A 27422-nucleotide genomic window follows, 5' to 3' on the forward strand; every position below is an offset into this window, starting at 1 on the left:
CACGTAGACAAAAAAATTTAAGTTTCACAATTCCTTATGAGAATAAATCATTTTCCAAGACTTAAAGGGGTCATATCATAAAAATCTGACTTTTTTATGTTTAAGTGCTATAATTGGGTCCCCATGCAGTGCTATCAACCTAGAAAATATGAAAAAAGATCAACCCAGTAACTTAGTTTTGGTAAACAATTCTCTGCAACCATGTAAAAAAAGTCATTGAAATTTGGCTCCCCTTGTGATGTCAGAAGGGGATAATACCGCCCCATAATCTGCACTGCCAATTAGCGCAAAGATCAGCTCATTTGCATTTTAAAGGACACACCCAAAAACAGCACTGCACATTATCTATATGGTATTTTGAGCTAAGACTTCACATATTGAGGACACCAAAGATTTCTTTTACATCTTTAAAAAGTCTTGTAAAATGTCCCCTTTAATATCAAGACGGTAATGGTAGATAAAATGTCTTTGTACTCCCTGTAAACTACTAAAATCGATTTAGAAAAAGAAATGTTAATGTGTTTTAATTGAGAAAAACTATTCTTCTATACACACGCATCCTACACACAGGAGACCTGATGTTGAAAACATTTGAGAAACACAGACATAACACTAAATCAAATTGTTTGCTTGACCGCTGCAGCAGCCCCATTGGCCAGTTGGTGTTTTGCAGCAGACCATCTCTACTGGACAGGAGACATTCACATCACACTGTACAGAATCAACCTCATTCTGCCTTCCATCAGCTTGATCCAGCAGCACAAACTGAAAAATAATAATGGCATATTGTTGAACCTATACGTAAGATATGACACTACAGTGTTTGATTCTGTGTACTTTTTGTTCATTTTAATAAAGTGAGACACATACTGAAATACACAAAAGTCATATGACATCTACTGTTTACTTTAGGCTTGCTCAATGTTTAAAATACTGCCAAACTGTGATGAAATGTCATATGACAAAATGAATAATGATCTTCATGACGATATGTGTGTGAACAAACAAGACGAGGGGCCTCATTTATAAAATGCTGCGTAAAAAACATCCTAAATTTATGATCATTTATCAAAAATGCATACGTGTGATTCATAAACCGAACGTACGCGCAGAAAACGTGCGTATCCCTTATATAAATCGCAAATTAACCTGAACTTGTGCGCTCAGCCGAGCAGTTTCAGATCTTTCAAATCTTTTTTCTTGATCTCAGGAATATATTACCTATCTCAGTAGACATCTAACAACAGTGCTTTATCTGTACTTATTGTATACATACATTTAAATTGAATTCATTTATATATAACAGCTTTTGTTAATAAATATGTAAACTTATACTTTATGTTTATCCTCCTAAATCTGGATGTAGTCCGTTTAAGATGCAGTGCAAATAAACACATCCATCAGAATAAATCTACAAAATTCATAATATCAAATGAACACTGAAGCATGCGTAATGCTTGTATATTATGAATGCTGTCTGGTTTTATACTATGAAGTTATAGGAGCGGTTTTCCGGACAGGGCTTATTCTAGTCCAAGACTTAAAGCTGCCTTAATTTAAAAACACCTTGTACTGATTATTTTAACACATATTAGTACCATTGTTTTATCTCAAGATGCATACCTGTATTGTTTTTTGTAAGTTTTTTTTGTAAAAGCTACTTAAATGTCGTACACTGTAAAAAGGGAAAGTTGGATAAACTTAAACAATTACTTCAATTGGAAACACCTAAGTGTAAATTTTAAGTTGTAAAAAGCTTACATTTTGTAAGTGTTAACAATTGAAGTCATTTGTTTAAGTAGATCCAACTTTAACTTTTTACAGTGTTACACTGTAAAAAAAATGCAGCATTTTGGTCAAATCAACATTTTCATGTTACTTTAACTTAACAAATTATGTTATGTTAACAAATTAAGTTATTTCAACTTATCAGACATAAAATAGTAGGTTGAATTGACCTGCAAAACCAATTTGTTTTAACTTCATGTCACACTTTTTACGGTTCTGTCCAGGAAACCACTCAATAGAGTACTAATAATAACACACCTGGGTTTTCTGGGTTGCTTTGGATGCCGGCTGGACGGAAGATGGTCGTTTAAACCATCCCCTCAAACAATGGGTTGATGTTGGATCGCAGTGAAAACCATAAGGGCAGCAATGAAAACCATCACTGCAGCACTGACCCTAAAGATGTGTGGAGAATAAAACACTTCTAATCATTAAAGTTTTAACAAAAAACAAAGAAAATTAAATAATTACACCTTTGCTGTAATCTGTTTACCATAGCATATGGACAGCAGACCCACTGCCCAAATGGAGTTCGACAGCATGTTGTCCCATCAGGACAATAAGTAAAAGAATCACAGTGCACCACAGAGAGAGAGGCAGACCCTGCTGGAGCTGAGAGATCATCTGCTGCTACCAGCACTGCCATCAGAAACATCAACACTGGAACCATCTGAATTTAAAACAATAAGACAAAAAGTGATAATGTAATGCAATGTAAAAGTAAAATTTGGAGCACCTGCTTGAACATGTGGGGGCGGTTTCCCGGACGGGGTTTAGATTAATCCAGTACGCCTAAGTTATATTAGGACATTTAAGTAGTTTTTACAAACAAACCTTACAAAAACAATACTGGTGTGCATCTTGAGACAAAACAATGGCACTGATATGCCTGCAAGGAATTTTTTAATTAAGGCAGCTCAAACATGCATTTTAGTCTGAGACTAGGATAAACCCAGTCTGGGAAACCGGCCCTTGATGTCACTATTGTGACAGTCAATACAGTGAATAATAGATCACTGAACACTCCAGATAAATATTTACCTTCTTCTTAAAGTAAATCTCCTCTTCTCTGGATCACAATGTCCTGCTGTCTTTGTGTCCATCTACTTTTAAATTAATGCATGTGGCACCTCCCACTTTAGAAAGTCTTACAAATCAGTTACACTTTATCTCTATTCCTCATTTTTAAAATACTTCTTTATAGAATTGTAGTTCAATAGTTGCATTTTATATATTAAAATAATCACATTTCAACACTGACTTACCCATTAATCTTTAATAATAAAAAATTGAAAACTTTTTGTGCGCAATGCCAAATATCATTTTTATAACAAATAACAAAACACTACATTGGGTAAAGTTAGTTAGCGACACCTTAAATGCTCATTTATATGTTTTATTTATGTAGATTGCATATTATAATATTATTAAATATGCAATTATTAACATTGTATATTTTTATATTGTATAATATAGGGGCAAAAAAATCCCTGATTGTGTTTTTAACTTATGATAAAATTAAGCAATAGTATACGAGCCATTTCCCCATTTTTAGCTCTTCTTTAACATGACTTTATTTGTGCAATGTCTTTTGCAAACAACCAAACAAACAAATCAGTCATAACCACAACTATTGCACGAGTTTTATCATTTCCCAATTTTGGGTCAATGATTCAGTAACTCGTGCTGCTTTGATGTGCAGTCAGAACTTTCCCATGTTAGTCATGTTTCTTTGCTGTTGTACAGAATTTTACGGGTTTGCAGAAACAGGCAATTAGAAGTGATAATGAATGCATATTTGGGGTGCTCCAAACTCAGAATACCCCCCCCCCCCATTGACTGGGATATGTACCAGCTGAGAGTGAAGCGATGGGGTGGTAAGGATGCTGCAAAACTGTCACAGGACAGATGTTAGGAACAGCTATTTTTAAAGACCTCTTCGGATTGGTTGGGATTACATGCCTTTTCCAGGAATACTGTTTTAGGGTGCAATAAATAACTATTTAAATGCGGTTATTGTTAATACTTAGAAGTAAGGAATAAAATGTTGGCAATGTGGCTCATCCTGTTATCTCTATTCCCCGTTCGTGCAATGTTAAAATATTTATTTATAGGATTGTAGTTGAAAAATTGCAATTTATCTAGGGTGACCCTATTTTAGTTTTTTAAAAAGAGAAAAATGGCCAGGAAGCAGATGGATAGACACAGTGAATTTTGCCTGGTCTCACAAAATAATTTACCAATGACAATAGGCTTTTCATTTTAAGGGGGCTCAGCTCCCAATAAAAGTGTGTGCTTAAAATTATGAAATTATGGTTGAATACTATGATTTTATACTAACCTTATTTCAGTATTACACTGTAAAAGATGGGTATTAAATTTGTGTACATTTATTTTGTTTAATTTTTGTGAAATACAAAAAATTATATTTATTTTTCACCATGGAAAATATGGATTCATTTCACTTTAATTTATTGAAAACAAAAACAACAATGCTTCTACAATAAAATTGTGTTTGGTAGTTCAGAATTCAGCAAGCTTTTCTTCCGAGGGGTGCGAATTCAAAATATATGTTTAGTGCGTCATGTAAAACTATATGCATCATGCGTCATGTCAAAATACATGCAATAAAACTCAAGCGTCTTTTTTGTCATAAACCCCTTCAAAGTGTCTACAGCAGTCAGCAGGCAAGTATTTTGACATAACGCATGATGCACATAGGTTCACATGATGCACCGAACACATATTTTGACATGACAAGCCAGACAAATGATGGGCTAAATCCATTTTGACGAGCTTTGCATTGTTTTGTTTTTTTAAGTCAAAGTAAAGGTTGACAGTACTCAAGTATTTTTATCTTTACCTTATACTGCACTACATTTCAGAAAAAAAACAAGTTTTTGCTTTATGTTTTATATTTAATATTTAAGAACATGATGAAACATACTTGAGTGAAAGTGTGAAAGCATAAAATTTTCATGTAATTAGGTATAAAATGAAATTTAATATGAAATAGAGGAATAAACACTTTAATATGCCATCCATGCTTTAGAATGTAGTGAAGTAAAATTTTTCCCAAGACAAACACTCTGATAAAGTAAAGAAATATAGAAATAGATAAAGAAATATAGAATGATAAAGAAAATGTACTTGAGAAAAACATCTGAGTACTGCCCACCTCTTATGGAGGATGTAGAGATTTAGAAGTCCCGGCTTGAAGCATTTTTTTAAGATACAAAAAGAGGACATGCCCGGGAAAAAGAGGATGTATATGGTCACCCTAATTTATCTATGACAAATCAAATTTCCTCATTGTATATTAAATTAATATTATATTATTTATATCCATTTACACACACCTCTATGCATATTAAAATGCAGCAAGAATGCAATTCAATTGAAAATATACGGTCAAAAAAATTCTCTGTTTGTGTTTTAGTTTATATCATATGATAAAGTTAAGCAATAACACATGACCAAGAGAGTTTTGCTCTTTTTTAGCATGCCCGCAATTGTGCAATGTATTGTGCCAACAAGAAAATAGCCATAGAACAATTGTGCTTCTCTGAGAACAAGGGATTAAGCAGATTTGAAGTAAAAGTATTTGATGAACGTATATACCGAGATCCAGCATTTGGTTAATATCATTATCTCATCTTTGAAGCAGGTGGCATTTAACGGCTTTTGCATCTGAGCTCTTTATATGAAAATCAATCTTCGTATGGAAGCAACACACGGCAGCATTTCATTACTGAATTAATCAGCTTTTTTATTTATGTTTTTTTATTGCAAGTTTTGACATTAACAGGGAGTTTTGAAAATCCAAAATATCCATCCACAGTGTACAAGTTGAATGCTCATTTACATTTGTAACACAATGAATTAATAAATAAATAAAAAAAACGTTAAAGGAAAAAGAAAGAATAATATATATGTATATTATATATTGTTGGGGTTGGCCTACAAAAATCCCTGCGGCATCCGAGAAATGTGTTTAAAATGTTTATTTCAATAATAAACATTTATTTATTAATAGCCTAAATTAAATTACAAACGCGTATGTTATACTTAATCATTAATTTATTTATCAAGTTTTTCATTTTTAAATTATCATAAAAACAAATGATCTCATCAAGGTAAAATAAAAACAGAGACTTGTATTTTGAAAATCACTAAACCAGATTCTTTAGTCGCTCGCTGGCGCTGACTTCACAAAACAAATGGACCGTTCAGTTGCTAACCCGTCTGTTTGGGACACGCAAAAAGTATATAAACACCATGAACAAAAAAAGGTTGCTTTTACCCGTCCAAAATACCGAGAGGGACGACGTCTTAAAGCTGTTAAGGTGCGTTTTTTAACTCTTTGTTCTTGCAAATTGTCGTAGTTTTTGTAAATCATCTCCCGCATTAGCTGTCAGCTTGCTAACTAAATGTTTAGTCACAGTCAACCAAATCTTAATAGCATAGCCTTATCTAAATATCTGCTTTCAGGTATACACCATCAACTTGGAGTCTCGGTATCTGTTAGTTCAAGGTGTTCCTGCTATCGGAGTGATGACAGAGCTCGTGCAACTCTTTGCTCTCTATGGAGGGATTGAAGAATACAGGGCGCTTGATGAATATCCAGCAGAGCAATTCACTGAAGTCTACTTATTTAAATATCAAAAGCTTACAAGTGCAAGGTGAGTATTGACTACATGATGTCCTATAACGGTGTAAAATAAGCTCTTGTGGTTTGTACTTATGTTGCCATGTGTGTGATTTTGCAGGACATCTAAGCGGCATACGGATGAAAAGAGCTTCTTTGGGGGGCAGCTGCATGTCTGTTATGCCCCTGAGTATGAAACTGTGGAAGAAACGAGGCAGAAGTTACAGGATAGGAGGAGATATGTGAACAGAGTGATACAAAAAGAAGGTATGCTTTGGTATATTAGTAGTCAAGCTTGTGTTGAAAGATTTAATTTTATTTCAAAAAGACCTGTCAGTTTCTAAAATTAAGATCCCCAAGTTGTGTGTTTCACTTTATAAACTCATTATGTGTGTGTTTTAAACATGACCTGCTATAGATTTAGATTAGCTACAGATGTGTTTTGTTTGCAGCAAAGCAACATGAACAGCAACAGGACGAAAGCACAGAAACTTTACAGACAGAATTGCCAGCAGCTGAAGCACCTCAGGTCCAGAAAGACTATAAAAAGGCCAGAGAGGAAAATGTACATTTTGACTTTCCCTGTCTGCCTTCACCAGCTATGGAGGATCTTCATCGGTGTAACGAATTTAAACAGCCATTACAATTTCAGAGACCTGAAAGGACATTACCTACAGAGGACAAGATGGGTTCCCTGCACAGTTTCATCCCTCCTATTCCAAATACTTTGAAACACATAACACCCTGCTCATCTTCAAGTAATCAAAACAGAGATCTGAGCCAAAAGCATAAGGACTTGTTACCATCTGTTAGATTTATGCCAAGGACTACACATTTAGAAAGCAGAAAAAGAAAATCAGATGATAAAACATTACTTTTTAATGAAACAGACAAAAATGCACCAATAATTGGTCCAAAACTACCAGAGCTGCCGAAGTTGGACATGGAAGATGCTTCACTAAATGTAACCGCCAGTTTGATCCGTCAAACAATGACAAAGGTTTGTAATTCGTTCTTATTGTATATGTAAAGATGTTATACATACATTATGTACATGGACATTTTGTAATACATTGATATGATCATGTTTCGTTTTAGGTTTCATCTACACCAGAAATCAAACCTGTACAAGGCAAGGGCACCACTGCAAAGCCACGCAGAAGAATTTAAGACGATCACAGTTTTCTGTCATTTAAAGTCTATTACACTTCATATTTCATCCATTGTTATTCGTTTCAACCACAAATATTGCTTGTCAAATTGCCCAAATTGTTTTATATGGATAATTCAGTGTAGTTCATTTGATTCCTGGAATACACGTCCCTCGAATACCTGTATAGTCTGCAAAAAACACACAAAAAAAAGTCTGTCATTCAAAAAGGTAATAAATTATTTTTTTCTACAAATAGTTTTTTTTTAAGTACCTTTGCATCTGGAAGGCAGTTGCCAAAAGCCTCTAATAAAAGATTTTCATCTCTGACTGCCTTTTTAAAATCAGCATAAGAAACTCTCCCATCATGGTCGTAGTCCTGAATGAAAGACATTTGTATGCCATGTGTATATATAATGATAAACAATGCTCTAAATTAATATTATTCTAAAATAATATTGCAAAACATAGAAGTTATGAATACCATTTTCTTTAATGCAATCTCTACGAGATCCTTAACCCCCTCATCTGGATCCTCTTCAGTGGGTTGTCTAATGAGACTGTCTTTCAGCATGTGAAACATCTCTTCCCGTGAGATGTATCCGTCACCATTTAGATCGTATACGTCAAAACAGTCTGAGTGTTACATGAAATGTGATTTTATGTGCATACTGTAGCCATTCTGATCATTGCTTTGAATGTAAATGCAGAAAGCTTACGTTTTATTTTTTCATCCAATGTCCCTCGCAGGAGGACAGACAGACCTTGCACCCATTCTTTGACACTTACATAGCTGTCATTGTCCTTGTCAAATGAACGAAAAACTGAAAGTACAGAAAAAAAGAACCTTACAGTTGGTGTCTTTTTGACATAACAGATGTTTACATGTAGTCAATAATAACTGAAAGTACAAAAATAACCCATGCAGTTCAAAAGTTTGCATACGCTTGATTCAGAAACTGCTTTAAAGTATGTGCAGGACCTGGATGGTTTTTCTGGAGACCAAACTTTTAAACATTATTTAAACATTTGAACTGAGTTGTTTTTGCAAATGTAGTTATGTTGTCTTGTGGGCTGTGTAAACATATGCATTGTAAAAAAGCTCAATAAAATCAAAGGGTGTTTAACTGATGTCTAAACACATGGATTTGTTAAACTTCAAAATAGAAATGTACCTCTATCCATCATCATGTCGTCAGTCATGTCAAATGTGTTGTGCAGTATATTTCTAAACTTGACCCGGTCGAGTCCATGAGCAGCTCTTCTCTCTGACTGCTCTTCCAGAAGATCATTGAACAATCTGATCAAACACTCCGCCTCCTCTGTGTTGACTACAAAACATGGATCTATATGCATTAAATGTCTGAAAAAATAACACTCACCCTAATGTTATAGGGTGTTCATTAATGGTAATGAAAAAAACTAACTTTTTTGAGTTTGTAAAGGACAGCTCGTTTAACTGCTATCAAACTGTAACAACATAAGCCGTCAAAACATTAATTTAATATACAAATAGGTTTTACATACTTACAGTGTTTGAATTGTTTGCATAAAGCTTCGGCAAGGTTTTGAATTAGTTTTTTGTTCATTGCCGACATTTTCTGTCTGCTTTACACTCTCTCCGTTTAATGATGTTGCTATAGAAACGGGGATAGGGCGGAGCTATGTAATCAGCGGCGTAAAGATAGTGGGGTAGAAGGAATACAGCTACGACCAAAATCTCGCCGGATGAACGCGCTAATCCTACACCCAAACCTAACCTTAAACGCAACATTTCAGGGGATTTGGGCCATAGCTGTATACTATCTTGCTAAAATCGCTGTTTTTCATACTTCTTTTAACAATTTTTTTATTGTTGCAAATAGTCGAAAAAACAGTAATTATAAAACAACAATAAACAGATAACAGGGGGTAGACGGACATCACAATTTACAGAACATACGCAATACAATCAAATATAGCCTACTTTACTACAGAATAAAGTACATTAAATGTTTTTTGAGCTTTTGAATTCAAAGGCTTTGTCATACTGTCAAGTTTTAAAAAGGGACTTAATGTCTGTGAAGAACATTCTAAAATTAGGTTTAGAATGAATGTTTCTGGCTTTATGAATATGAAACTTGCCTACAAGACAAATCAGAAAAATCGTGTTTTTAAGATTAATGTCCTTAGAATAAAAATCTGAATAAAAATAATAGTCTCTGAAATTTCTATATTTTTTTACAGCATAGAAAAACTAAAATAGTAAAATCTGACGATTTTGAGAATGTGAAATGAAAAAACAAATGCAAAGATTTATCTTATATATTACAAAATTAACTTAAAAAAGAAGATACGTTTTTAAATATCGGTGTACAATCTTGAACCGTTGTTTTTCATCCCATCCCAAACCTTACCCTAAACCCAACATCTCGCGAGATTTGCCTGTAATTTACGGTAGTTGTATGATCTCCTTTAGATACTCGAGCATACACGAATAGATGGATGATTGTATGGAGACACAACACACATTCACAAAGGCAAACAGACGTTTAATAAATTAATTGACAAAGCATTTTTTCCAGTATTTATTAATTACATTGCGTCAATTAGATCTATGTGGATGTAGGCTAACCGTTTAAATTTATTTAAAGTTGCATTGTAGCAAAGCAGCTCAACAGATGTTTCAAGCAAATAGGCCTATTTGAAAAAAAAAATGAATATATAGGAAGGATTTATATTTCATATAGGATATTTAAAGGCCGATATTTTCCATTGAGAGCATCAGCGAAGAGCAAGCGAAGATTCTGGCAGTCTTTGGTAACAGATGAATCCACAAGTTGTTGTCATTATAGCATCGATCCTATAAAGACAGAAATTACAACTAATAAAATTCCATACTTTGAATTATATTTTGAATTAATATTACATATTTGTTATTCGTTTTACAGGATATAAATTATCTTTCAATTATTTTCCTTTTTTTTTTATGAATACACCTTCACAATCAAACCAAAGCCAATGGTGGCCGCCAGATGGCGCCGAAGGGGCCACATATTTAAGTACAGAATTTGTTATTATGAGTTATAATAAAAAAGGCTACCAGTCAACAAAACTAATATTACAGAATTGTATAAATTAATGTTTTTCTGTTTGATATGTTTGGGGTACACAAAGGAATACACCCATAAATATACACGGATGCCACATTGATTGGCCCCTGAATCATATTGCATGATTCAGTAGACTAATTGTTAACCAAGAAAGTAAGCCAATCACTGCTTGACAAGCACAAGTTTTCATGACTCCTTGTGACAGTGAACAAATTTGCATGTCTAACTATCGAGATTATAGGTAACTGAAGACAAGTTTTTATACTTTCTGTATATGGTAATTGGTATAAAAGCTATAAAATTGGTTAAGAAGTACATTGTATTGCCTTTAATCCAGAAAACAGCTTCCCTTTTCACTTTTATATGTTGGCACATTTTAGCAACAGGTCAATGTGGTCTCTATTTATGTCTATGGATGCATCCTACACATGGAGGCCTTCATGTAGAAAACATTTGAGAACTACAGACATAAACTACATTAAATTAGTTTGCTTTACCACTGCAGCAGCCCCATTGGCCAGTTGGTGTTTTGCAGCAGACCATCTCTACTGGACAGAAGACATTCGCATCACACTGTACAGAATCAACCTCATTCTGCCATTTATCAGCTTGATCCATCAGCACAAGCTGAAAAAAATAATGGCAAATTGTTAAACCTATACAGTTTATATTATTATTACATGTGTCCTAATGCTAAGTGGCATTATATTATAAGGTTATAGAGTTTTGATAACACACCTCAGTTTTCTGGATTGCTTTGGAGGCTGTTTGGATGAAAGATGGCAGATTCAACCATCCCGTCAAACACCTGGTTGATGTTGAATCACAGTGATAGCCATGACGGCAACAATGTACACCATCCCTGCAGCACTGACCCTGAAGATGTGTGGAGAATAAAACAATCATAACATTTTAACAATAAACACTATAAAAATAGTAAAACCATTACTGTAATCTGTTTACCATAGCAAATGGACAGCAAAACCAATGCCCATATAGATTCCGACAGCATGTTGTCCCATCAGGACAATAAGTAAAAGAATCACAGTACACCACTGAGAGAGAGGCAGACCCTGCTGGAGCTGAGAGATCATCTGCTGCTACCAGCACTGCCATTACAAACATCAACACTGGAACCATCTGAATGGTAAAACATGGAAAGATAATAGCGTAATGTAATATAATATTAAATGAGATTATAAGAGATACGAATGAAAAATTATAACACTATACATTCTTACTACAGTTGAAGACATAAATGTTAGCCCCCTTGGTAAATATGAGCAAAGAATGCTATGAAAATAAATCTACGTTTCTACTTTTGAGCTTTAAATAAAGAAAATCAATCAAAATATAATGTTTCAATGAAGTAAAACAATTGGAAGTGGGGGGAAATTAAATTTTTAATTAATGCTTTATCTATACACACTAGAAAAAAATATTAGTCCCCCTAGATATGTTTATGAGTAAAATATCTGAAATACATTTCCATTGATATTAACATTTTCTTAGCACACCAAGGTGACTAGAAATATGATATTTTCCTGTCATGACTTCACGTTTCACATGAGAATAAATATTAAGTCATAAAGCCCAAATCTCCTTAATCATTCATCACAGTGAATAAAACCAAAGGCTGATGTGCAGCAAAAAATTGTTGACCTATGCAAAATAAAAAGTGGCTTTAAGGAAATATTTTAAACCATTAAGAAAATTTGTTCCACAATGCAATAATAAAGAGGTTTTAATCGACTTGAGATGTAGCAAATCTGTCTGAAAGAGGATCCGATGTGTCTATATAGTCTTAATGCTCAGCAAGGAGAATCATTAGTGACCAAAGACTCTCCAAAGATCCCAGATGTGGAACCTCAGAAATCAGTTGAATCTTGGGCTTAGAAATAAAAAAACAGCACCTTCATTGCCACAAGTTGTTTGGGACACAGTTTAAGAATCAAATCCTCTCATGCAAAAACAAACTTCAGAGTATTTATGTGCCATACTGGAACTTTAAACAGGACTGAATGAAACAAAAGTTGGCTTTGCTGCACACAAGAAAAAAAGTGCACCATGTCTAAAGTTAAATATATCGCCAGATCTTTATTGTTGTGAGCCTACTTTTATACCAGAAGTCCTGGACATCTTATTTAGATTTATGGCATCATGGAATATATCAAATACCAACAGATAAATAATTTAAAACCTGACTTGCTCATCTAGAAATCTTATAATGGGTTGTGGTTAAATCTTCCATCAATACATTAGCCTTAAAAAAATCAAACTCTGTCTGGAGAAATTCTGTATTGAGAAATTATTTAAGATCACTTACCATGAGTTTTTTAACCTCACCAGACATTATAAAAGAAGACTGAGATGTTATCTTTAAATGGAGATAGCAGAGAGTATTAAATGAAGTAGGGGTTAATAATTTTGTAATGTAATTTTCATAATGTAATTTTCCTCCACTTTCAATAAAACATTGTATTTTTGTGATTTTTAAATTAAAGCTCAAAAGGAGAAATATTGTAGATTTATTTTCACAGCATCCTTTGCTCTTATTTACCAAGGAGGCTAATATTTTTGCCTTCAGCTGTATAACCATTTATAAAATGTATGAAGAAAATAGTTGGGAAACATTTTAAACAAGTAGAATTTTAAGCAGATGACATCAGAAGTAATGTGACAAAGTCTACAGTCAATAAAGATAACCGAAGATATTTTTACATTTTTTAAGTATCTGGTGTTTTTCTTTTATTTCAATATATTTTGGGATACATAAAAATATCTAGTACTTAAGTACTTTTACTCAAGTAAGAGTAAATACAAAAGTATAAATAACTTAGTACTAGATTTAAATTTATTTAATCTTTAATCTTGATAGTCGAATAAAATATAGAATGTTATGCATCAGCATGAGTGAAGTAAAAGTTTGCCAAACAAAAACACTCTGATTAAGTACACATATTTGGAAAAAATTACACTCTTTGCTATAAAGGAATTTACCTTGCTCTTAAAGTGAATCTCCTCTTCTGTGGATCACAATGTGCTGATGTCTTCTCTGTCCAAGTTATACAGTGACTCCAATTGACCTATATATTCATGCATGTGACCCCTCCCACTGTATGATAAAGTCTATTCATTTACATAACAACAATGATATTTACTTTAGATATAGGTTTCTTGTATACATTTTTCGCAAAACAAGTTCTTGAATCTTTTGGGTACAAATTTGTTAACCTAATGTAAGGTTCAATCCACACTCATACACATAATAACTGTATATATATTTATTTATTGATCCACATATGTCTGTATGTGTTCATTATTATTGTGTGTATTTATTATTGTTGTTAATTATTGTTTCTTTATAAAATCTAAAAAGAGTGAGAACGTTGAATTGAGTACTAAATTAAGTTTTAGCATAATTAATTTGCTTATTTCTACTCATTGATTTTATAAATGCATGAAATACCACATAACCACTTTTACTTTCACATAAAACTTTCACTTCACTTTTTACTGAGAATTTGGACATTTATTAATAAAGATGTAAATTTGGACTTTTTATCAACAGATGCATATTGGTGCTGTACATTTAACTTTATGCTTCAATGATTTATGCCTTAAATTGTCTTATACATATATGGTGGAGAAACAAAACCCAAATATAGAGTAAAACCAGTATATGTTTTAAATCATCTAAGTTGAGGTAAGAACATAGTAAAATATTGAAAAACGGTGGTGTTTTCTTTTAAGAGCACCCCAGTCGTTTCCTGCCTGTCTTGAGAATCAAACTGGTGAACCTCTATACAAGCCCGACTCGCAACTGCCAAAGGCAGGTATAAGTTTAAGGACTGGTTTGACATGCATGTACAGTTTACATTGAATTGATTATGTCATACAGTGTAAAAAGTGATACTTACTTTAATTGGTAAAAAATTACTTCAATTGGCACCACCTAAAATATTTAAACATTTTTCAACTTAAAATGTTCACTTAAAAGGAGAACATTTAAGTTGAAAAAACAAATTTTTAGGCATTACCAATTTAAGTAATTTTTAAAAGTTGATACAACTTTTACTTTGTACAATATATGTTTTTTCACCAATGCCACAACCATGGATCAACTGAGGTAAAAGCCCCTCATGCCAGATTCAAAAGCCAAAGAGTTAAATTTGTCTTGGCCTTTAAGGTTTGGTGTAATGAAGCCTTGGTTCCAGATGCTACACCAAGCATGATATTAAAAATGAATTTTTGGCCTGTGAATTTAATCATCTCTTTCAAAATAACATCTGTCTGTAATGCTGGTGTTAGCAGCAGTTCTCACTCACAATCAATGCCAATTTGTTTGTGGTTACTGTTATGTCTGATAACAAAAGGCACAGGTGCTGCAGAACAGGAAGTGTCAATGCACTTATCAACAGTGAAGAGAGAAGAACTACTCATCAATGACAATGTATAAATAAACCACTTCTCCACCCTCTTTGGTGATATAAACATGAATCAAATAACATTATGAATAAATAATGCTCTATACAACAAACAATGCAGAGTCAACTGTTTAAAATGACCTACTGATGAACTATGAAATTAAATACAAATACTAAAATCCCCAAATATTACTTGATGTCAGTGTGAACCCACCCTTACACAAACAAATGGTCAGTTTGATTATTAAAGATGTACTTCTGTAAATTGCCCACCACATTACAGGAACTCAGCTGGGAGTTACTGCCACACCCTTCTTACATTCTGGACCTCACTTCAAGTGATTATGAAATGTTTGAACCCTTCAAGGGTCATGAAATATTAAACAACATTCCGAGATGTTAAAAGTAGGAAAAATATTTGTCATTTTGAGCATTTTTAAGCTATTTACTATTGTATATTGGATTGTAGGTGACTGATTAATGACAGGGTAACTGAGAGAGACATTCATGAGGTGCAGTGTTTTCATGGTGCACGGCTTTCCCTGCTGTCAGGGCTAGGCCAACACATCAAAACTGAATGTAGCAACTATTTCTCTCGATAAAGCTTTAAGAATTAGAGAAAGGTGGACTTCGACCTTGCTCATGAAGGCAGTTTATGTCCAGGCAAAGATCCAGTACCATGTCCCAAGGCAGGGCCATGCAGAGACCTTTGGAGGGGCAGATGCTCAAAGTATAAAAAGGGCACATTCCTCGCTGACACGCACGCGCACATTTCAAACAAATAATAAAGCAAAACAGAATAGATATAATACAATATAATAATAATAATAACAACAATTCACATTATTAATCCTTTTTTAAAAGTTTCCATAGACCTGTGTCATGTTTCGCCTGTGTGCACTTTTTGTAATAACTGGATATGAGTCGTTCAATTGCAAACTGCAATGTTTTTAATTCCTCTTTTATTTCAATTAATACTATTTTACTAATTCTGCAAGATGAGTGTATGAACTCAACTTAATAAACTCTGGTCTTGGTTTTGGTCTCGGTTTAACAGTATCAGTTGTAATTAAAACATGCACATGCAACACATGCAGAATATAAACTATACATTTGTTTTCAATTATTACAAAAAAGTATAACTTTAGTTTAAAATGAAATAGGTAACCAGTCCACAGGAACAGACAACAGGGTAGAAACTCAGAAAACAGAAACGTAAGGCTTTGCTACTAAATTTCCCTTAAATTCCAACCTAGTGAAGTTCACAAAGTTTTGTTTGGGTCTGAATAACTGAAGCATTAAAAGCTGCTTATGTTTGTACTTGTGTGGCATCAAGCCAGGGCCGGCCCTGGGCATAGGCGGAATAGGCAAATGCTAAGGGCGCCGCCGACCCCTTGGGGCGTCCGTGCGCCCAAATTATTATTTTTTTAATATATGTATATAAACATTTAACTATAAATATTTATATATTTTATAATATACATATTTTGCACAAGAGGGCAGCAGTTATTAATGAGTTGTTGGTAGCATGGTGTCTTGGAAGATCGTGCTTGTTGAATGGCTGTGTGGCTGTGCTGCGCTGAGGCGGCAGTTTAAAATATAAACCCAGAGTTCAGCGAACGTCAAGAGCAAGAAAACGGAAACAACAATCAGACAGAGACGCGGAATTTGCATGATGTTGCATAGACCATGTTTAGGTTTCGGTGTTTCTGCACAGAAATACCAACTTGTTCACTTTGTTTGGGATTGGTGGGCTGCGCATTGGAGTGCTGGCCGCGGTGCTGGGGACGCGCTCGGACGGAGTACTGGTGGCACATGCACAGATATTTACGTGCAACCTATTGGAAACTATTATTCGTTATTATATAATTATTATTCGTTATTTTACTTTATTACTTCCACTTAAGAAGAGTTCTGCACTTTTTATTTCAATATTTCTCTTTATATAAATACTATTTTCTTTTGTAGCCTACTTAAATCTATAATTTCATTATTTTACTAACCCAACTAACTCATCTGCGCTTTCCGATAGGTTGCACGTAAGGGGAAAAGTATAGCTTTCTTCCCCTTGAGAAGAGTTGTGCACTTTTAAACTTTAAAAAAATATCTCTTTACAAAAAAAAACGTTTTTCTTCTATTTAAAAGTTGTAATTTCGTTATTTTACTAACCCAACTAATGACTCCTCCGCTTTCCAATAGATTGCACGTAGATATCTGTGTATATGTGCCATCACGCGTCTTCAGCACCGCGGGGAGCAGCCAGCACTCCAATGTGAAGCTTATTAATACCAGACAAAGTTGATATTTATGTCCAGAAACATTGAAATTTATACATGGTCCGTGTAACGTAATTTAAATCCCGCGTCTTTGCCTTATTGTTTTTTTTCTTGTTCTTGACGTTCGCTGAATTCTGGGTTTATATTTTAAACTGCAGCTTCAGTGCAGTATAGCCACAAAGTTATTTAACAATGAGCACAATCTCCCGAGACACTACAACATGCTACTAATAATTCATTAATAAGAGCTGTTTTCTTGTACACAATTAAATATTTTAACTTAAATGTGCAGTGTTAAAACGTGTAAAAAAGACAAGATTTTAACAATGTCAAGATCAAATGCCTGAGTAACAGGGTATTGTGTGTATGTGTTCGTGTGCGTGTGTTTGTGTATGTTTCCAAAAAGATTTTCAAAATAAAGAAAAACAAGACAAATCTGTGCAGTTTGTTTCTGTGTAAGTTTATGAACAAAATGATTGGAACACAATTGTGATTCTGTGATTCTAAAGGGCACCAGGTGAAATCTTGCCTAGGGCAGCAAATTGGCCAGGGCCGGCCCTGCATCAAGCAACTGTTCTGTGATCTGTCTATACTGTCAGTTTTCTGGAAAAAAAAGACCATCATATAGCATCAAATTTTTTGTGTGTTTTGCATCTATCTTTATAGTGTAAACAAATGCAAAAGCATATTTACGTGTGTCATTGCAAGCAGTTACTGTTAACACAAATGAATTGTTCCCTAAATTGTTAATAATTGTTCGTAAAATAAAGGAACAACAATAAAAGAAGTCCTATATATTCCTGAAAAGGAATATACTGAACAATAATTACAGATAAGAGAATATAAGAGAGCTTGGTCAATAATACCAAAATGATCGACCACATTACACCACGTTCCAAATGATTATGCACATGACATTTTTGGTTTCTTTCCCAATACAGTTAGTAAGTTTACAAACTTTATTTTACCCTCAACACTTATATGACAGTGTGGATGTTATTCTATTTAAATGAAATAAATACGTCAAAAGATACTTTAATACTTTGAAAAATATGCTGTTCCAAATTATTATGGACACAAAACAAACATTGTCCAAAAAACAAACACAAAATAAAATAATGTATTTACACAAGTTACATAATAATATATGAGCATATCTTTGACATAACTTAAACTCTCCCATTCATTAAACTTGTAAGTATACAAGTATAGTTTCTGCCTTTATTTTACGTGAAGATGCTAGTATTGCATCCCAAAGTTGATGTTTTGAATTATAGTGCTGTCCACCTCACAGATCTTTCATCTTCATCTTCACATTCTTTCTTATTTTATGCCCATATTATTTAAAATAGTCAGTGGAGCTTTTTGCAGCATGGGATGGTGTATCCATAAAAGTACATTTACTTCAGAAGACATGATTCCCTTTATATCCCATTGTGAAAAAACATCTTTTTAGGAACTCTGCATATATTCTAGATGCCCTTTGACCCCCCCAGGGACCCTACCATCTTACTTCCCAATATTCCAGTCCAAATCATTGGCACCTCTCCCTAATGTTACAGTCTTGTTTGAACATAGTGGCTATTCACCAACAACCCAGAATGGCATTCATCTACATTATTCAGTATATTATGGCATGTAAATGAATAAAACGTGTGAAATCAATGTGAAAGTAGTCTTCTTGTATTCTGAGCTCACAGCAAATGTTTCATTTTTGCAAGTTTTGGTTTGGGGAAGGGGTATAAAAACAGCTTTATGCACTGAAGGATTCTGCATTAAAGGGGTTCTCGGGATTCCAGAGACACCAGCGGGTTTAAATACATGTTTTCTTCTTAATGGTGGCTTTTTATTGCTGCCTTTTCCTAAGAAAATATTTTAAAAAGCCTTTATATAGTCAAATCTTTCTGTACTGTGAATCACTCAATTTATAATAGTTCAACAATTTTTGCTAATATAAATTGTTATAGGAAGTAATTTGCTTTTTTTAAGATAATGCACACTTTTTGTCTTTCGAACAATCTTTTTTCATACCCATATTGAGAACTACAACTTGCTTAATAATTTGGAACCGCATATTTTTCAAAAGTATTCAAGTATCTTTAACATTTTAATTTCATTTAAATAGAATAACATCCATGCTGTCATGTGTTGAGGGTAAAATAAAATGTATAAACTTACTGACAGTATTGAAAAAATAAAAAAAATTACATGTGCATAATAATTTGAAATACGGTGAATACCACAACTTATAACCTGCGTAGCCATTGAAAAAATATTTTAGCACCAGAGAAAGTCAAATTTAAGGCCACAAATCACACATACAAGGTGAAAACAAGATGACCCTGTCTGGGTTACAAATACAAAAATTAGACATGTCACAATCTGCTCCAAGACACCGTGGGTTAAGGATTGAATTTCACACCCTAAAAAGGGTGCCCAAATAGGGAAACTAATTATGGGAATTTATGGTTCAACATAACAAAATATGATTGTTCACCGGTGCTACATGTTCTACATAGGTTCTGTTTAGTATTAAAAATGGTTCCCCTATGATTACAAGCCACTTTTAGTGCTAGTTAGCGCCATTTTGTTTGTGGAAATACAAATCAAATCCATAAACAAGCTAAATTTAAAAACACAGGTAAACAAAACCACTAACAAGACTTTGCTACTGTATAAATGGGGTGTAAATAAACATTGTTAAGAAGAATAAACAATAATGAGTCTGATCGATGGTTTGTAGGAAATGTGGTTAGAGATTACAGTCAATGAGATGTGTGGGGTGCCATCTGGTGGAGTAGAAGGGCACTCCGGCTAACATGTGTGATAGTTGATTGTTTTAAACTCTATGTTCATGTTGTTATAGGACCGTATGTTTTCTTTATTCACCTTTCTTCAACCAGTCAGTGATATGAGAAACTATTGTCCATATCTTATAGAAGCTGTAAATAAACATGTCCATCTATCTCTATACTGCTTCTCCCTATACACCTTTTCACCCCAAAGGACAATTTCAAATTCAAAATTTTTTTCATTTTATTGACAGTTGGCAGACGAGGTTTTGTCGCGTTTCCACCGCCAACTGAACTGAAGTGGGAAGCAGATGGGAAAGTGATTCGTTTTGTACACTTTTAAAGCCCTGCAAAGAATCAAAATATATTTCAGAGCTTATGAATGTTCACTGCTCACATCTCTTCAATCACAAAACAGCAGCTTCTTGAAATTTCTCAGTCATGCTTTAAAGGAGATTGTGTTTCCTCAGACATAATTGTTTGGATGCCTTGCTTTGTAATGATCATTAGCTTTGGATTAGATCATATCTTTTTTGTTTCTTTCTTTTCTTTTGTTCCCTTTCCGGAAAATTAAAAAATGTTTTTGTGTAACCATGTTTTCTTTTGTTTTTGGTGTGTTGATTACTTTCGGCAAAACCATGGTTTATACATTAACCATGGTTTAAGTAGGCTACTCTAAAAAATGCTTATTTTTAAACAAGCGTTCGGTCAGAAATGGAAATCATTGGGTTAAATAAAATGTTTATATATGACCCAACAACTAGGTTGTATTACAAAATAACCCAGCATTTTTAGAGTGTAACCATGTTTTTCGGCATTAACTGTAGTAAAACCATGGATAATTTTCCTAAGAGTATTCTGTATCCTTTTAAAATGTACAACACTTTGGTACGCTTTATGTACTGGCATCTGTACATTACTTTTAAGCAGTGCCGGCTTGGGGGCCCTAAGCAGAATGTGTTTGGGGGTCCCCCTCACACCATTTTTTAAAAATTAAAAAATAAAGAAATTATGCAACATTTATAAAAAGAAAAAAGTTGCACATTAAGTAAGGGCTAAAATTAGCATTAGGTACAGAAATCAAATCAAATTAATCATAACACTGTCTTTATTGTATGAATTAAATGTAATTATTATTTTTAGAGCTACAGAATTGATTTTGATTAACAAAATTTTTTGATTAACATTAATGACACAGACTTAATAGGTTAATTGAGGTTAATGTCTCTTTAAGAGAAGCACGGACCTGGTTTCTGCCTAATCTATACATAAGACGACATAAACAAATTATTTTATTGGATTGGAAAAAGAGTACTGTGGAGATCATTTTGTTTGTATGTGCCCTGTCATGAAAAGAAAGATTTTATGTTTGCTTGCTTTCTGAAACGCATCTCTCCATGTGTGCACTACTGAGTGCACTTAAACGGAGACTTAAACACAGACGGAGGACGAAATACAACCGGCACAGCATAAAAACGTGACGTCGTTTTTCAGTGCTCTATTCCTCAAATGTATGTTAATGAACTACAGTAGGACACACAGTAGCGTAACTCTCCCAAAGTTTAAACATCAAGTGTTCAGGGGGCTCATTTATAAAGCTTATATGCACAAAACGGGGCTCGAAACTTGCGTACGCCAGTTCCCACGCAAAGGTTGTGATTTATAAAAAAAACAAACTTGATGGGAGAATGGACGTGGGATCTGAGGATTATTCATGTACGCACGCTTGCAGGTGATGTGTTATTTATAAAGGAAACATTGCTTTGTTTTATAAGTTTTAATATTTTTTGGCATACATAGACTTGAAGGATCCTACGCACAGTTTTATGAATGAGGCCCCTGATCTCTTAAGGGTATAATGAGGCTCATATCTGACAGCTGGACTAGACACATTCAACCGCATTTGCGTCCAGAAAGCTGCTCACTTTAGCGCCTTTTTGCGGGTTAAATTGTTTAAAATCACTTGAAATGTTAACATTTGAAGCCTTTGAAACACGTGCAAATTATAAACTTTCTCTATTTAAATTTGCGTATTAATCCGCGAATCCCATGCGAGCCGAACCGTGGGTTGATCACGGTCCGGATCAACTGCGATCTGTCACACCACTAGCTGCTGCTGCACAAATTAAACATACTGTAAATATGAAATGAATTATTCATTTATTCATTAATTTATATTACTTGTTTAAGTTATTTAATTGTAAAAAAAAAAACGATTGGGGGCCAGGGGGTCCCAAGCAGCCACTTAGTTCACTTATGCCTCGGGCCGGTCCTACTTTTAAGTAAGCTCTTAGCCAATTTGTCTAGCCCATGTCTTTGGTTTGTGTGTATAACAATCAACCTCAAGATGGCGACATTGAATCACTGCACAGGTCTGCTTACAGTTAAACCAGACTGTGTGTGAAGTTTAGAGAGAAACTGTAAGAAAATCTCCTGTACAGTAACAAAGAGGCACATGTTCAGATGTGTGACTGTTTGTATCTAAATCAGTTTATACATGCGAGTCTGTTTTACGACACACCTGCACACTTTAACACATGCTTGGATGGCTTTGTTGAGCATTGGGCCTCTGTGATGACACTGTACAGGATGGAAAGACACAGGCTGAGCCAAGACCATCTGTGACACTGCACAGCCAGTCTCTCGGTCTGAACCCACCTCACCGAATATGAGGTTTGACTGTTACATCACACAATATGACTGTTTAAGTTTGTATACATGTTTTAGTACCATGTGGAGTTGCAAGATCGCTCCATTTTGATGTTGTCACTGTCATAAGTGATGCATACAGTGCGTCCATTCGTTTTAATCTTACTCTGTCAATATGAAAGATATCAAGATGAGTGAGTACAATGATTTTCTGCAACCCAGATTGCATACTTTCCATCCTAAATAGTATATGAAATAAGTATTATGTCCTAGTGCGGTGAAATATATCTTTAAAGTATCCGAAGCTGTATTAATAAACGGAACTATGGTAAACATTACAGAAGAAATAATGGATGAAGTTGTATTTTTTATTGTAAAATGATCAGTGTCCAAGCAACAAAGTTCACTTTTCTTATGCATTAGTATGTCCCAGTTAGATACTTGTTCTTTTGCTATGCACCAAATATTTTCCATAACAAAAACCGTGCATACTTTTAGGGCATATTGTAATTATGGAAATTGGGACGAGGCAGTTGTGTTTGTACTTGTGTTTGCTTTTAAACTATGTTGAGCCCATAAACCGCCTGTTACATTCCATGAGCCCACACACATGGATCATGCAGGTTAAGATGCCAATCAGGTCTGTGCACTTCTTGTCTTAATGTTAAGGTGGTGAGAAAGCTGAGGAAGAACATGTCACTAGTCAATAACTAGTGTTGTAGAGGCCTAAATTTATGGCTGTCGACACACATCAAGACTCGAACCCTCACTGTGCCTCACACTTGCGGCTAAGGCTCCGCTCCTTTCTATTATCATTGCAGTCAAGCAATCTGGTTGGCACGTTTTTAGTCACCGGGTTGGTTTCCTCCCAAAAACGGCACGATTCTCTGCTGAAACTGGTCGAAAGATTATCTCATGGTCTCACATGTTCACTCCTTGATGTGGGAGAGCATGCAGCCCTGCACCGTAATGTGGATGCTGATTGTGTGCTATAAAGGTGTCGTATTTACTACCAAGTTTCTTTGGTAATGGTCTGTGGGGTATAAATATATGCATTATTTATTTATTTAATTCATTAATATATATATATATATATATATATATATATTTTAGATAATGTACATTAATTTGAGCTAAATACTTTCATGATTTTGCCACGGGTAGATTTGAAATTTTGCTGAAATGTATGAATGAAATCTTGATTTGAAAATGTCAGTCTTTCTCCACTGAAGTATATAAATAGAAAATAGCTTCCGGGTGTTACCAAGATGGCCGCCAAGTGAAGGGACTGATGTTATTTTCTTTATGACAATGCTCGGTTTCAATTTCAAAATACAGCAGAAAAACAACTTAAAGACAAGGGGAACAGGGGAAATGGGAGGAGACTTCATGATTTAGTCATCTTACTAATACATCACTTTGTCTCAAAGTATTTGTACACTTAAAGCCCGGTGCACACCTATGAGATTTCAGCCTCAATTTAGCTGTCTGGGACAAATTTTGAAATAAAACATTCCAAGAATCCTAGGCTAAAATCTGCCATCTTTGATGATCGCTAGTTTGACATGTTCACAGACAGCCGAGCCGATTAATGACTGTTGCAATCAAAATTATCCTCCGACAAAATTCTGTCAGTGTCAGAAATTCTTAAACACCATCCTGCTGTGTTTCTCCCTACGACAACCAGCAGATCAAGAACCAATAGAAGCATAGAACCCAACAAACCAACGCTGACAAATGTCGAAAAAGAGCTAGGTGGACATACGCGCTGGAAATACAAATGCCAGATGGGTGATTCTCACAAAACCATTGAAACACCACGGCACTAATGATTTTAGCTTTAAAATGTGTAATATAGTAACATTAAAAAGCATCAGAATTAACACAATACTGTGTTCTACCTTGCACAATTTGTGATTTCAACATAAGAATTTATAATTGTACATTTTATCTCATTTTCTGCTGAAATTCTCATTACCGCAATGTGTCCGGCTGTGTTTGAACATGAGTTATGTTGTTATTTAATCAAATTAACACAAAAATATTAAGAAAAAAAAATGGATGTTTTGCTAGACTACTTTAGATGACAGAAAAAATATTTAATGAATATTCATGTATAATAATAATAATGAAGAAAAATTAGGAAAATTATGTGTCCATGCCTGATGTTCTCATCCTCCGCAACACTTTTTGAGAACAGTTCAAGCACACATACAGAATTTTAATAAAGTTTGATTTTGAGTGACCAAGCACATGGACCAGTTACTTCAAGATGGCTACCAGGTAAGATCATTTTTTACAGTTAATTTGAAATATTGTCTTGTCAGAATGCTTACACGACATTTTGATTATCATTACCGCAACAGATGCTTATTAAATGTTAATTTAATTAATAGAAGCATAATACTTTGATTTTAAATGCATGTGCAGAATCTCCAAATTATGTTCTTTCAGGTTTTCATGTCATTTTGAAAATATGTCAGTGTTGATGTTTTCTGACTGTTGCGGTAATAAGATTTTGTAGGACAAATTTTTTAAATTATGTTACAAAAAGTGTTAAATAATAAGTAAAAGTTTTAAAATTAATGTTCCCATTTACTCCAGACTTTGTTTTTCAATGTCTGGTGGGAAAAAAAGTAAATTTAAGCAATTTTTACATTTTCATGCTTGACATTTTTAAAACCAAGTTTTCGTGAGAATCACCCAGATACTCGTCTCTTTAGTTTTTCTTCTTTTTATGCTTGAGACAAGTCATGATTAAAATGAATGCTAGATGTTGTTTCGGTTTGCTAGAATTTGATTCAGCATGTGTTCGCCCCGTCATTGCCGGTCGATGATGTAAAACTACGAACGGGTTTGTTTGCGTGCGTCCGAAGTCTTTAAACTCGTACAGTCTGACATTAAAGGAAACGGAGATTGTACAGCGTGGCATGAACTTAACTACTATCTTGTTCGCACAGTGTGGCAAGCAATGATCTTAAAGGACTATTTAAAATCGCAAAATGTATACCGGGCTTTAGGGACACTTAAAATTGTATGAATATGAATGTTATATTATAATAAATAACAAACCAGTGACATTGTTTTGGATAAAATATAGCACAAACGCCTTTAAAAAAAAGGGATTTTTAAACAATCACAATAATAATGATATCACAATTAAAGATTTAGCATCTATAAAACAATATATACTGTACATTATTTTAAATTAAAGGATTAGTCCATTTTCTTAAAAGAAAAATCCAGATAATTTACTCACCACCATGTCATCCAAAATGTTGATGTCTTTCTTTGTTCAGTCGAGAAGAAATTATGTTTTTTGAGAAAAACATTCCAGGATTTTTCTAATTTTAATGGACTTTAATAGAGCCCAACATTTAATACTTAACTCAACACTTAACAGTTTTTTTCAACGGAGTTTCAAAGGTCTATAAACGATCCCAAACGAGGCATAAGGGTCTTATCTAGCGAAACGGTTGTCATTATTGACAAGAAGGATAAGGAATATGCTCTTTTAGACTACAACTTTTCGTCTGGATCCGGTCCAGCGTGACCTAGCGTAAATGCGTAGTGACGTAAGGAGGTCATGTGTTACATATATAAAACGCACATTTGCGGATGATTGTAAACAATAAATTGCCACAAAGACATTAATTAGTATCAGTTGACATACAACAACGTAGGAACGGTCCTCTTTCTCAACACATGCACACTGGGGCGGAGTTTCGCGTTCGTCCTCTGTGACCTCTTGACGTCATGACGTATTGCGTCGGGTCACGCTAGCGCATCACGACCGGATCTAGACGAGAAGTTGTGCTTTAAAAGTGTATATTTGTCATTTTTGTTGTCATAGATGACAATCGTTTTGCTGGGTGGGACCCTTATGCCTCGTTTGGGATTGTTTATAGTCCTTTGAAACTCTGTTGAAAAAAACTGTTAAGTGTTGAGTTAAGTATTAAATGTTGGGCTCTATTAAAGTCCATTAAAATTAGAAAAATCCTGCAATGTTTTCCTCAAAAAACATAATTTCTTCTCGACTGAACAAAGAAAGACATCAACATTTTGAATGACATGGTGGTGAGTAAATTATCTGGATTTTTCTTTTAAGAAAATGGACTAATCCTTTAAGACAAAATTATTTAAATGTTTTATGTTGGGTTGCAAACTTTAATGGCTGGAAACTTTCCATAGGAATTAATGGTAATATATGGGAATTAACGGTAATATATATATATAGCCTATACCAGGGAACTTAAATGTAGTAAAAAAAAAATCAAGCATGGTTTTGTTTTTTGGCGTCCATGTTAACAAGTTAAAGCATGCACATTGCATGCGTGAGCAGCACGTGCTCGGGTGGCAGGAGCGCCGCTGAAGCAGTGCTGCAATCATTGCGGCGTCGGCTCTATTTTTGCTGCGCTGCTCACACTTAATTAAAGTGACAAAAATAGTAATTTTACAATAAAATCATGAATGTGGCGGCAAGTGTGTTTCAAACAGTTTGAGCTATTTTAAAGAAACCAATGAAATATTTTAAAACACACTGTAGCCAGAAGACTTTGCTGTCATTCACTCTCTGCCCAGCATTAAATGAGTCCACATC

General features: G+C 34.3%; 4 protein-coding genes across 4 annotated transcripts; 1 reads left to right on the forward strand and 3 right to left on the reverse strand.

Annotated features, from left to right (window-relative positions):
- Positions 1 to 70: 70 nt before the first annotated feature.
- Positions 71 to 2907, reverse strand: LOC129455821 (progranulin). Its single transcript, XM_055220622.2, has 4 exons — positions 2830 to 2907; positions 2282 to 2458; positions 2047 to 2184; positions 71 to 765 (listed from the first exon to the last, which is right to left on the reverse strand). Exons 2-4 carry the CDS (start codon positions 2456 to 2458, stop codon positions 613 to 615), a joined length of 468 nt encoding a protein of 155 aa, XP_055076597.2. The 5' UTR covers positions 2830 to 2907; the 3' UTR covers positions 71 to 612.
- A 3063-nt stretch (positions 2908 to 5970) lies between these two features.
- On the forward strand, positions 5971 to 7842 carry rbm48 (RNA binding motif protein 48). The gene is made up of 5 exons (XM_055220618.2): positions 5971 to 6134; positions 6280 to 6470; positions 6558 to 6703; positions 6889 to 7436; positions 7535 to 7842. Exons 1-5 carry the CDS (start codon positions 6009 to 6011, stop codon positions 7604 to 7606), a joined length of 1083 nt encoding a protein of 360 aa, XP_055076593.2. The 5' UTR covers positions 5971 to 6008; the 3' UTR covers positions 7607 to 7842.
- clxn (calaxin) lies at positions 7293 to 9326 on the reverse strand. Its single transcript, XM_055220621.2, has 6 exons — positions 9118 to 9326; positions 8762 to 8917; positions 8306 to 8410; positions 8071 to 8222; positions 7861 to 7965; positions 7293 to 7777 (listed from the first exon to the last, which is right to left on the reverse strand). The coding sequence occupies exons 1-6, from the start codon at positions 9182 to 9184 to the stop codon at positions 7724 to 7726; spliced, it is 639 nt and encodes a 212-aa protein (XP_055076596.1). The 5' UTR covers positions 9185 to 9326; the 3' UTR covers positions 7293 to 7723.
- An 882-nt stretch (positions 9327 to 10208) lies between these two features.
- grna.1 (granulin a, tandem duplicate 1) lies at positions 10209 to 13801 on the reverse strand. The gene is made up of 5 exons (XM_055220623.2): positions 13679 to 13801; positions 11642 to 11818; positions 11417 to 11554; positions 11176 to 11305; positions 10209 to 10428 (listed from the first exon to the last, which is right to left on the reverse strand). Exons 2-5 carry the CDS (start codon positions 11816 to 11818, stop codon positions 10415 to 10417), a joined length of 459 nt encoding a protein of 152 aa, XP_055076598.2. The 5' UTR covers positions 13679 to 13801; the 3' UTR covers positions 10209 to 10414.
- Positions 13802 to 27422: the final 13621 nt, after the last annotated feature.

Source organism: Misgurnus anguillicaudatus, chromosome 20, assembly GCF_027580225.2.
Source record: "Misgurnus anguillicaudatus chromosome 20, ASM2758022v2, whole genome shotgun sequence".
Lineage (NCBI taxonomy): Eukaryota > Metazoa > Chordata > Actinopteri > Cypriniformes > Cobitidae > Misgurnus > Misgurnus anguillicaudatus.

Bases quoted from the DNA above. Each gene is read 5' to 3' on its own strand.
- clxn (XM_055220621.2), bottom strand. From the start codon at position 9,184: ATGTCGGCAATGAACAAAAAACTAATTCAAAACCTTGCCGAAGCTTTA. The intron at 8,411-8,761 runs GTACATTTCTAT...CTGTACTTTCAG, and splicing joins CGACATGATGATGGATAGAG to TTTTTCGTTCATTTGACAAG. The intron at 7,966-8,070 runs GTATTCATAACT...TCTTTCATTCAG, and splicing joins AGATTGCATTAAAGAAAATG to GACTACGACCATGATGGGAG.
- rbm48 (XM_055220618.2), top strand. From the start codon at position 6,009: ATGGACCGTTCAGTTGCTAACCCGTCTGTTTGGGACACGCAAAAAGTA. The intron at 6,471-6,557 runs GTGAGTATTGAC...GTGATTTTGCAG, and splicing joins CAAAAGCTTACAAGTGCAAG to GACATCTAAGCGGCATACGG. The intron at 6,704-6,888 runs GTATGCTTTGGT...TTTTGTTTGCAG, and splicing joins CAGAGTGATACAAAAAGAAG to CAAAGCAACATGAACAGCAA.
- grna.1 (XM_055220623.2), bottom strand. From the start codon at position 11,818: ATGGTTCCAGTGTTGATGTTTGTAATGGCAGTGCTGGTAGCAGCAGAT. The intron at 11,555-11,641 runs GTAAACAGATTA...ACACATCTTCAG, and splicing joins TTTGCTGTCCATTTGCTATG to GGTCAGTGCTGCAGGGATGG. The intron at 11,306-11,416 runs GTGTGTTATCAA...TATTTTTTTCAG, and splicing joins AAGCAATCCAGAAAACTGAG to CTTGTGCTGATGGATCAAGC.
- LOC129455821 (XM_055220622.2), bottom strand. From the start codon at position 2,458: ATGGTTCCAGTGTTGATGTTTCTGATGGCAGTGCTGGTAGCAGCAGAT. The intron at 2,185-2,281 runs GTAAACAGATTA...ACACATCTTTAG, and splicing joins TCTGCTGTCCATATGCTATG to GGTCAGTGCTGCAGTGATGG. The intron at 766-2,046 runs GTGTGTTATTAT...ATTATTTTTCAG, and splicing joins AAGCAACCCAGAAAACCCAG to TTTGTGCTGCTGGATCAAGC.